The 12,015-nt window shown below is 38.8% G+C and overlaps 1 protein-coding gene and 1 pseudogene across 13 annotated transcripts in view; one reads left to right on the forward strand and one right to left on the reverse strand.

Moving 5' to 3' along the window:
• The window catches only part of TTLL5 (tubulin tyrosine ligase like 5), a 225,489-nt gene that overhangs the window by 24,863 nt on the left and 188,611 nt on the right, over positions 1-12,015 (forward strand). For all 13 annotated transcript variants that reach the window (XM_025042041.1, XM_015599721.2, XM_025042044.1 and 10 more), the window contains 2 exons: positions 1,936-2,005; positions 2,453-2,537. In XM_025042041.1, coding sequence (XP_024897809.1) covers positions 1,936-2,005; positions 2,453-2,537 — 155 coding nt within the window. The remainder of the gene's footprint in view (positions 1-1,935; positions 2,006-2,452; positions 2,538-12,015) is intronic.
• On the reverse strand, positions 5,063-5,178 carry LOC112473866 (annotated as a pseudogene).

The following is a 12,015-nucleotide window of genomic DNA, read 5'->3' on the forward strand; positions in this document are numbered from 1 at the left end:
TTTTAATTTTAGTTTTGGAACACAGACTGCAAGCTTGCTGCTTTGTATTGCGCTTGCATCAATCTCACTAAGCTGACTCAGAATGGAGACAGTACTTGTGAGAAGCTAATCAAGAAATGTAAGGGAGTCAGGAAATGGCATGGGTGACTGAGTCCATTAGCATGAATCAGTACTGATGTCATTGTCCATATGATGCATAGAGATGAGTTGTGAAAGCTGTGCTCTACGTTTGGGATAGCAACAGTGAGAAATGAGGGGGAATCTCAATGTCCCGACTCTGGAATTGCTCATTATGGCTGTGTATGATGAGATGAATCGCAAAATTATCCTTATTTTATGATAACTATAGTATTTGGGATAGCAAATGCATTATTATAAAGACATACTTTTGAACTTGGGGGACAGTTATTTTTAGTTCAGAACTTTGGGGGAAGGATGTGAATATGCTTAAGAATTGAGCCTCACTGACTGGGTTCAAATGCTGCTCTATCTCTTACTAGCTGTGTGATTTTGAGCAGGTTCCTAACCCTCTCTGACTCTTACCCCACCTCTAATATTTGGATGGTGGTATACCTACTTTATTCTCACTTTGAGAGTTAAACTAAATAATACTTGTGAAGAATTAGAACAATGCATAGCAGATGTTCAACACATTTATTAAATTTTATTATTTTGCTGAAAATGTTAATAGTTATTTCTATTTATGCTACACTAGCTATTATCATCACAATTTCTATGATAGCCACTTTTTGGAGTCCTTTTGTCTTAAATGTATTGTGATAACTTCCAGCTGACTTCTCTGTCTTAAACTAATCTCACATAGAGTTCTTCTATTCCAGATATTTTAATCTTAATATTTACTTAATCAAGAATTCACAATTTTCTGCTTCCCACCATGTTCAACCCTTGCCAGAGGTTCAAATTCCTTTGCCTGTGGGGTTTCCTCCTTCTTAATTGTCTGACCACATCTTTCATTATTGCCCAGTTCAGTCTTTTAGCCCTAGGTTAATGAATCTGCCCACTCTCCATTCTACTGGGCTTTGTGCATGCTGCCTTCCCATAATGGTCTCCTTTCCTTCCCACCACGTGCTTGATAGCTTTCAGCACTCACTTCTTCACCAGCTCTTCCAGGACAAGCCTTCCCTGTCTGGTCTCCCTTAACTGGTCTGCTCTTCCTCTCTGCAACCCACATCTTGCACTTAGAGATATGCTGCTTTGTGTTCTTTTAGATTATGTATTTTGCTGTCCCTCTACTTAAATATTAAACTCTTTGAGAGTAGGGATTAGGCTGGAGAGGGCCAAGATTGTATCTGTTTTCTTCACTGTATCCCTTGTGCCTTATACAGTATCCAGTACTACTCATAATTATTTATTATAAAAACAATACTTTTTTCACTGAAAAAATCTTTAAAATATCTAGTTTGATCTTTACATGCAGTGGCATAGCAAGTACCTTTGAGTGAATCAATGAAACGTCCATCCCATTTCACAGGGGAAAGAGCTGTAAGTTCTTTATGCAGCTTGCTGAAAGCCTTCATGTAAGAATAATGGTGGTATTTTAAATTTTTCATGATACTCTCCATTTGGGAGAAAGCAAGTTTTTATTTATTTTTTAAGTAGCTTTTATTTTCTTGGCATATAACTATTTAATATCATGTATATAAATCTTTAAAGCTGTTTAGGCTTCATTTATTATGTGAGAGATGCTATGTAACTTCATTTTCCCCCATTGTAATTGGATATTGTAGTGTTTATGAAAGTGGTGTGTTTTATGGCCAACTGAATATATATGGGTAGCTTGAAGGAAACTTTTTTTAGAGTTTTAGTTTTCTACATTGTCATCTCTAAAAGGTTAAGAACTTTGCTCTCTTATTGTGGGTTAGAGTTCCTTTGCGCTTCATTCTTTCTCTTTCCTTCTTTCTCTTTACTCGATAGCCAAACCAGATCTCCCTGGAAGAGAACATCCTGGTCTCCCGTTACATTAACAACCCCCTGCTCATAGATGGTGAGTTGTGACTAGGCTCTTCGCTGGATTGGGTTAGATCTTGCTAAGTTTTTTAACATTTTCATAGTCTTCTCTAATAAGGCTTTATTAAACTCAGGTGAAATTCTTGGCAAATGAGGCTTCAGAGATGAGGCTGGTTCATCACCTGCCTCATGGGATTATTTTGAAGATAAAATGAGATAATGAAAAAGAAAGTGCTTTATAGGTTATATAATAACAAAAATATGTGAAAACTGTACAGTACACATAAATTCTCTCATTTTATATATATGTATGAAATGTATAATTATTAGTTATTCTCAAAAGGCGAGGTATGTAGGCAGTGTGTATTTTGTGGGGAGAGGGAGACCTTTCTTTCCTATTTCATTGTTACATTGTCCTGTTCATTCTGTAACAGAAAACAAATGAACTTAGTTTTTCCTATGAATTCAAATTGTTTTTTTCTAGATTTCAAGTTCGATGTGCGCCTCTATGTGCTTGTGACTTCCTATGATCCTCTTGTCATCTATCTCTATGAAGAAGGACTGGCTAGGTAAGAGACATTTGGGGGTTGTGGGGTGTTTATTAGAGTGCACCCATAAAAGAGTGTACTAAGATCAGGCTTTTTCTTTCTGTTACATTCAACTCTGGAGAATAGAGTGTACCCCGATGGGCTTCAGATTACTTTGCAGTCTCACTTGCTTATCCACACATATAAATAAGCATGAGTGTGTAAACACACTCCTCTCCCAGCAGGGATCCATGGTCACATCATATCGTCATGCGATGGCAGTTGTTATGCAGACCTTAGGGTAATAAGACAATTTGTCATTGTTTTTCATAATCGATCTAGAAAGAATAAAAAAAATCCCACATTTATTTATCTGTAATATATCAGACATTTATTTTAATTCTCGCAACCACCTCATCACCGTTGATGCATTTTTTCAGTCGAGGAAACTGAGGCTTAGAGAGCTGAGGAAACTTGAAGTCACTTTTCTGAGATCTCCCAGCTGCTTGGCCATGAGGCAGGAGTTTTATCTCATGGATCTGACTCCAGAGCTGAAGGCCTGAGCTATTTCATGCCCTTTTGTATTTAGGAGATATTAACTGCTTTTTGTTTTTCCCACCTGCAAGTAATATACTTTACGGTGATTGTACATACATTATTCTGTTTTTCTTGAGGTACTCTTGAGGTTTTATGGTAATGTGACTGACTTATAAAATTTAGTTCAGGTTATAATAATTTGAATTTTTGTTTCCCATGCACAGAATTTTACAGGTAATAATGTTTTCATAGATCCTTTAAATTCTTTAAAATAGCTATGTAACATGCTATGCATGTGTTCTTTTCCCCCACAAAACTTACATGTATTTACCAACTAGCTTGCGCTGAAGTTCCTTTTATGCATAGTGGCCTTACAGAACATAGCAGCTTAGGAGGTGGTTTGCATCTGTGAGTAGTCATGACAAACAAAAAGCATGGTCTGTATGTGTTTCTCTGTTTTAGAAAAGGCACTTCAAAGATGGGGAATACAGTGGTCAAAACAAGGCTACCTCTCTAAGTATAGGTGCTTTGACCATATTATCGTACTCTGACAACTGTTATTTTAGAATGACATTTTATTTATTTCATACACTCAAGTTTTTTGATGCATCCTGTGACTAGAATCCGAGGGTGAGAGCTGGCTCTCCAGATTCTAGCTGGTTGAGCTGTTTCTTCCTTTCACCTCTAGGTGGCAGTGATAGCATTTGTAAACCCTGTCATCTTAACTAAGATTTATGAGTTTGAGCCTTAGGAACAGTGGAGACAACTGAAGCTTTCTAGTTCTGGCCTCTTGTTCCTTGAAAATTGTCCAGTGAACTCAAAAAGGGTCAAGAGGCTTTGGCTAGGAGTAAATTATAAAGATTTATTCAAGGGTCTTAGAGATTGCAAACTAGGAACACAGCTAGGCAAAACCCCAGACGTGTTCCAAAGGAGAAAGAAAAGTTAAGACTTCTTATAGTAAAAGGTACAGTCCTGAGAATTACCAGTCCTGCCTGCATTCTCAGCCCTAGGATTGTTCCAGGATGGTTATCAGTCAGATGTCAGGTGGCCTGGATGATGGATGCCAGGAGGTCTGGTCACATCCAGTGGTCTGGATAATGGGTGTCACGTGGTCTGGATGCATGAGTCCTTCAGGGAGTTAATCAAAGGGTTATCTGGAGGTCTGGTGCGTGTCTAGATATATATCCAGGCATTGATGCAGGACTGGAAAGTTCAAAAAATTTAAGTTGCCAGGCTAGTTAAAATAATAGAGTTTTTCCTCATGCCTCAACTTTCATAATGTTAATAGTTTTAGCAGTTTTGTTAAAGTGACTCCATTTTATATATTCTCTATCTTTACTTGTTCCTCAAAACATTTCTCAGTTTTTAGGTAAAGGGTTGAACAAGGCACCTGAGCACAAACTGATTGCTAGCTCTAATCAGATTCATAGCAAAGTTTTTTATAGTGTTTTTTATAATGTAGACCATGTGCTCTCATACTTTGAAGTATAGGTTTAAGAGCCAAGTCCCCATATTACCTAGAAGAAAAAGAAGGTAAAATGTACCTCTTACTTCTACTCAGGTGTATAAGGTGCTGAGGATTTTCTATTTTGTAATTTGAGACATCTGAGCTTTCCCTCTTGTGTATCATGAGCCTCTCCATCCTCCCATCCTCATTCCAGCTTGTCTCCTTGTCTCAGGAGTGAGTATGTCCTGCCACCAACTGGACTTCTTGACTAGGGAAAAGACCTCAAGGTTACGCTCACTATTTCGCCAGGATTTCATACCAACACGCTTTGCATATTCCAAAGACATTTTACCCACAATATTAATAGCCTTCTCTATTGGTAAAATTTGGCATAGATTTAAGACCTTAATGGTTCAGACATGAAATGAGAGTGATCCAACGTTTATTATAGAATATACTACAGATATGCAAGTGCTTTGGCTACTGGGTGTGTATCGAAGTCAGAATCTACTGAATTGAGTAACTTTCTTGCCTCCAGCAGAAACTGTGTGTGTACTTTTTAAAAAAAAATCGTTACTATTTATGCCTACAGCACCTGGTCTTCCTAGGTGGTCTCCCATCCACGTACTAACCAGGCCTGACCCTGCTTAGCTTCTGAGATCAGATATCGGGCTTATTCGGGGTGGCATGGCCGTAGACCATGGACCGTGGCTCCACTGGGGTGCGAGCCCAGGACCTTCTGTGTGTAAAGCAGACGTGTTAACTGCTACACTATGGAACCACGTCCCGTGTGTACTTTTATTAATGGATGTTTTTTCTCAGAATAATTTGGAAAAATCTTTTTAAAAAACTCAGACCAAATTTAACAACAACAACAAAAAATGAATTTTCAAGGCTTTGGTTCAGTTTATCTAAAAGTATAGGTGAATATAAAATCTTTACAACAGAGTAATACACGATGACAGGCTATTAGCTACAGTCCAACGAGGGCACATTGCTCTATATGATAACTTCATACGCCTATGTTCCTGTATCTTAACTCACTGTGTATCTTGGCAGCTGCTGCTTTTTAATCCTCAGGATATGCTTGATTGTGCCATTATATTTAACAATAGTCTATAGCTCTAGATCTGCAGCTTCTAGTAATCTTGGGTCACGTGTGTTTTATGTAGACATTACTGAAAATAATTAATTTGGGATGAGCTCACTAGGCCATTTTACTTTGTGGCTCAACAAGGAAAACCGTAATCTTTCCTAAAGAGACAGAACTAGCAGCAAGGACAGTTAATTTCCTTCTTTAGAAAAGAATGGTCTTGCCCCACATCACTTCCGTTTTGGGCTTCAAATTAATGCTGAGGTGACAAAGTGATTAAGTTCATAAGACAGTGAAATAAGTACTTTATGTAAATTTTTTACCTTCTTAAATTTACTAAATAAAAAGATCCAAAGTAGTTTTTTTCTAGGTTATTAATTTCAGTTGTTCTTGTTGTTTTATTAACCTAGGAAGTAGGAAAAATTTCATTATTTTCTTATATGTGGGCAAAATATTGAGATGTTTAAAAAAAGATTGTCTTTCTAATATTTGGGTCGAGCATTTTTCCCCAGAAGTCCACCATACTTCTGAGTTTCACATGTATGTTGCTGCTTTGCACCAGCAGGGGACACTCACTTTCCAGAGAGAGGTGTCATTCTCTACCAAAATGGTGTAGATTCTTTTTCCTGTCAGAAGTGGAATCCAAAAAGACTGTCCTGGGTTTTACAGTTTAAGGTGGATCCAATTGTGGTCTAAATTTTGACGAGGCCTCTTTTGAGACAGAGCTAATAGCCAAATTTTCGCTGAAACAGGAAAAACAAAACATTTTTAAAAATTAAAACAAAATTCAATTGAAAACCAAATATGTTGTCAAAGACCCCAAAATAGGTAGCACTTGTACCGGAGGGAATGAGGGTGCCCCTCCAGGGACCTGGGATTGTTCCACCTGTGCTGGGGAGGTGGGAGGAGAAGACTCTGGGAAAGTGCCCTTCGGGACTGCTTTTTTTCCGCCTCAGCCATATTATTCAGTGGAAATTCAGAAAAGACCCCAAAGCTTTGTGATGCCTTTCCCTTCCTCCCCACCCCCAGTTCCTTCTTCAGTAGCCTTCCTTGCTAATTAACACTGGCTCCGAAGGGATATTTACCTTTTCTCTGCTGGATTCCTGTGGTTTTGAAAGAATTCAGGTACTTGCTGGTTGCCAAGGAATTTATATTACCTCACAGGCTGTACACTGTCCAGAATCTGCCACAGCAGCACGAAGGGGGAAGAGACACCAGTGAGGGGGAGAAAACCCTCTCCAGTGCTCATTGTCACCCCCCCTGGCAGGCCCTTGCTGTTTGTGAAGTTTGAGTCATTTCTGGCTCTAAAGACAGGGGATCAGGCTGGTAATCCCCTCCCAGACGGCTCTGCAGGGCGCTGCCGAATCACTGCAGCACTTGGCAGTCTCCCGGCTGCAGCTGGTTGACAGCAGATCAGAGAGCTCTTGGGCCTCTTGTTCTCTTCCATAAGATTTTTCTGGGTCAGGCAAGGATGAAACCCAGTGGCTCCTGGCAGCTCTGCCTGAGGTGCTGTCTCTTCATCCTTCGGGCCTTTCTGGCTCTCAGTGGCTACACCTGCTGAAAGATAACTCCTGTGCCACAGCCAGGGTGTCCTCAGGGCTGGCCTCCTCTTTTCTATGTACGTTGGCAGTGAATATTTGTTAGAATATGTAACTATCAGAGAGGGGGTGGTTAACTGTCCTACATCGAGACTATCTATGACTCTCACTACAGTCTTATATTCTTAGAAGAACAAAATAGTTTTCAAATGGGGGAAGAGAGTTTAAAAGATTCCACTGACTCTGCTTTCTTTCCCATTTTGGTTCCATATTGTTGAAGCTCCCAGAACAAGCAACTCAAGTGCAGTTTCAGTTAATGCTTATCAAGTACTTACTATATGTCTAACTCTGAAGTCCTTCTTCCTTCACATAGATATTAAAGAGTTTTAAACAAATTATTATCGTCGTCTTGATCCTCATTGAGAAACATTAGAAAGCAAAAAGGAAATGTAGCTTTTGATTTAAGAATTTATTGTCAGAATCAAGATAATTCCTATATGTTTCAGTACAGTGAAAAAATAAATGGGCATAGAGTTCTCTATTCATTAGGAGGCAGTGAAATAGTACTCAGAATTTCAGCTTTGGCAAAGAAAGTAGAGCCTCTTCTCTGGTTTTTCTTTTTTCTTTTCCTTTTATTTTTTGCATTCTTCCTTTCTTTTCCTTTCCTTTTTTTCCCTTCCCTTCCCTGTCCTGTCCTGTCCTGTCCTGTCAAGGCTATGAAATTCTGTCATGAGAGCTTTCCCTAAATCATGATTTCATTAAGAGAGAGGTTCAAGATTTCATTCATCATTCATCATGTAAATTTCAGTATGTGTTAAGATGAGTTTGCAGATTTGGTCCTGGGGTACTCAGTAGAGAATTACCTCTTTTCGATTGTTTCTAATAAAGAAATAGTTGAAGCTTTCAGACCTAAATAGGATGAAATTTGATATGTGAAGGTCTAAATCAGGAGTCATAAACCTAAGTGGTCACAAGGACATTGAGGAAGAAGTTGGCCAGCTGGAGACTAGAGAACTGGAGAGAACATGTCCCACCTAAAGAGCATTTACTCTTCAGTATCGGCGAGTCACTGGCGTGTGGTGGTGCTATGGTGTTATTTGTTTGTGTTACCTGCCCTGGAGTCTGCTCCGGTCCCTGGTAACCCTTCAAACAAGCCATGTCCATGATGTTCTGTCCTCAGCAGCCCTGCTCAGCTCCTCTAGAATCATGCCTGTGGTTTCTTCTATAGAGTCCTCCATCTCGTGTTTGGTCTTCCTCTTTTCCTGCTGCCTTCTATTTTCCCCAGCACTATTGTCTTTTCCAGAGAACCCCGCCATCTCATGATGTGCCCAAAGTAGGACAACTTCAGTTTTGTCATTTTTGCCTCCAGTGATAGTTCACTCTTAATTTGCTCTCGGACCCACTTGTTCTTTTCTCTGGTGGTTCAGGGTATCCATAGAGCTCTCTTCTAATGCCATATTTCAGAGGAGTCAATTTTTTTCCCATCAGCCTTTGTCATTGTCCCCCTTTTGCATCCGTACACAGTAATTGAGAACACAAGGGTGTGGATAATCTTAGCCTTGGTCTCTTATGACATATCTGTGCTCTTCAGGATCTTTCCTAATTCTTCCTTTGCTGCCCTTCCAAGTCTCAGCCTTTTCTTGATTCTTGAATTTCTCTGAATGTTTGTGTCTCCCCCAAATTCATATGTTGAAATCCTGCCTTTCAAGGTGATTGTAATAGGAGGTGGGTCCTTTGGAAGGTGATTATGTCATGATGGTGGAGCCCTCATAAATGTGATTAGTGCCCTTTTCTATAAAAGAGACCCCAGAAAGATTCCTCACCCCTTCCACCATGCGAGGACACAGCAGGAAGGTGCTATCTGTCTGCATGTTGATCGCGGCCTTCCCAGCTTCCAGGACTGAAAAATAAATTTCTGTTGTTTGTAAGCTAGACAGTTTATGGTATTTTTTTATAGCAGTGCAAATGGATTAAGACAGGTGGTATTGCCAGGTCTTTTGTCTTTTTAAGGGATGCTGAAAAATCTAGATATTTAAGAAACTTACTTTCTTATTAGCATTTTAACTTTGAAACCATTTCAAATGTATAGAAAAGCTGTAAAAATAGTACGAAGAATTACTTTAGAATTGCTTTATTACCTTTCATCTAGAGACCACATTCAGATTTTGCCAGTTGTCCTAATAACGTTCTTTTTAACGAAAGGATCTAATCCAGGATCATATGTTATGTTTAGTTGTCATGTCTCTTTAGTCTCCTTCGGTTTGGAACCGTTCTTCAGTCTTTCCTTGATTTTCTTGACCTTAATATTTTTGAAGATTACAGGCCATTCATTTTGTAGACTGTCTCTCAATTTGGGTTTGTCTGATATTTTCTTATGATTAGACTCAGGTTACATATTTTTGGCCAGAATGCTGCAGAAGTGATGCTGTGTTCTCATTGCGTTATATCTGATAGCACTTAACTATTTAGTGGTATTGGACCACCTGATTAAGATAGTGTCTGCCAGATTTATTCTCTGTAAAGTTACTTTGTCTTCCCCTCTGTAATTGATAATTATCTTTTGAGGAGATACTTAGAGACCAAATAAAATCTCATTCCTCATTTTCACCTAATAATTTTAATATCCATTGACGTTTCTTGCCTGAAGGAATTATTACTATGATGGTGGCCAAATGATAGTTTTCTAATTCCATCTTTTTTTTTTTTTTTTTTGCTTTTATTATTTGGCATTTTATTCCAAGGAACAGCTTTCTCTTCTTCCCAATTATTTACCAACATTATCTCAAGGATTCCTATTTTATTTAATGGGTTATAATTCTTTATTATCGTAATTTATTTCGATGCTTAGATTGCCCTAGATGCGGACAATAGGAGCCCCTTTAAACTGGCTTTTGTGTCCTTTTGACATGTTCCCTTATTCTTTCAGCACAAGATGTTTCAGACTCATCTTGTTCTTTCTCTGCCCTGGTCCTGGAATCAGCCATTTTCTCTACGGAGCACTGGTTGCTTTTAATGGAGAATAGTATTTAGAAATCAAGATCTGGATATTAGATATGCTTATTGCTCTGGGGTGTCTCTGCTCTCAGGTCCTCACAATGGGCAGAACTGGTAATGTGTTTGTGTAACATATACATAAACATGCATACACACTTACATCTATATTTATTTCTATATCTGTCTCTATATATAATGAAAAGCAGGAGTCCAATTCTAGTGCAAAACTACAGAGTTCATTCTAGCTTTTTCCCTTTCATGGTTTTAAATCTCTCTTCTCCAGCAGTGAGAAATCTGATTCCCATTATCTTCAACAAATTTATTTATTCAGTTTCCTTGTATATAGCCAGTCTCCCAACCTCCCTGGTCACTGTTGCATTCAGATGCCTGCCTTGTGTGGACTTTGACCCCTGTGCGGCTATCAGGGTTACCCTGCTCGGATAACCTCTGGGCTGCTTTCCCATCCTATCCACCATCTTCCTCTCGTGGGCCCTGGCTGCCACTGGGCTGCAGTCAGGAAGGTCTGACTTTTAAATATCGGCCAAATAATTTCAAGTTTTAAAGAACCTTTGTAGGTTATTCACAACTTGGTTACTATGCCACATCTGAGACTAATGGGACCTCTGGTCTAGACAATAAGAATAAAATGTTGGGAAATGGCAATCAGAGATGAATCTAGTCTGTTTAATATGGATTTTAGTGAGAACCATAAGATCTTCCTGGGTTACAAGGAAATATGAGCTTATACACTTACCTTTCTTCTCCACTGTCTTCTACATATCTCATTGGACTAAGGGATGTAGCCCTTTTTTCCTTTTGAGTAACTTTTCATTGAATTTAACATTTTTTTTTTGTTTTTATTTTCTCTAATTTTTACTTTTTACCACTTCATACACTCTATAGTGATGTTAATAATCTTGTTCATGCTGGTGTTCAGAATATAAATTTCCTAGCAAAAAGGAAGATTAGGAAGAAGAAAAGTTATTTTTGAGAAATGAGCCCTATTGAAAACAGGAGTGTAGGAATGACAGATGTGTTGGATTCCAGTTAACCACCAGGTTTTTGCGAATCTTCTCACATTGTTGACCAAATTAGATCAGGTACTCATACGTGGGAGAGATGAAAACCTTCTCTGAAGTACAGTTTTTCCCTCCCTCTAAATCACTATTCTTCTAGGGTAGAGGATGGCAGGAAATATGGCATTGTGAAGTCATGTCTGGGTGAGGAAGGCAGTCTCTGTGGGACCAGCGTGGGCGCCCTTTGCGTTTTACGAGAACTCAGAGAACGACTGTCACCCGCTTGCTTGAAGACAATCTTTGGAAGGAAGATTGGGACATATAAGCAGTGTTTACTCACCATGCAGTGACATGGCTAGGTAGAAGTTAGGTGATAACTCTGGGAGTTTCTGGAAAATTTGAGGTTCTTCTGTGTACAAACTTAATGCTCATCAAACTCTTGCCCCTTAGCCATTCATGCCTGGTCAACATTTTCTCTTCGTCCACATCCTTCTTCCTGGCCTCACATTTGTTTATTTTAGTTTTGTTTGTTTGTTTTTTTGTTTGTTTGTTTGTTTGTACTTTTCTTTGGCTCTTATGTATTTCTAGTACAAGGAATAATGAGTGAGTGGAAATGGTAGATGGGTGGGTGAGAAGAAATAGAGAAGAGAAAAAATTTTAAATGCTGCCCTTTAATGTGGTAAAAATTCATGTTGACTTCATAGTCTGAGTGAGCATATGTAAATAATTTGTAAATCATATGAAAATAAACTTGTGGACTTCCAGGACTTTTTTTCACACACTTGAATGTGCCTCTTGGGAAAACCACTTTAGTGAAGGGTGATATGGTTATAATGGTATGTAAACAGGGGTTGATATTTACCATAACCATTCGACTCGAGTGTCCTTTTGTTGA

Source organism: Pteropus alecto, unplaced genomic scaffold (genome assembly GCF_000325575.1).
Source record: "Pteropus alecto unplaced genomic scaffold, ASM32557v1 scaffold8, whole genome shotgun sequence".
Taxonomy (NCBI): Eukaryota; Metazoa; Chordata; class Mammalia; order Chiroptera; family Pteropodidae; genus Pteropus; species Pteropus alecto.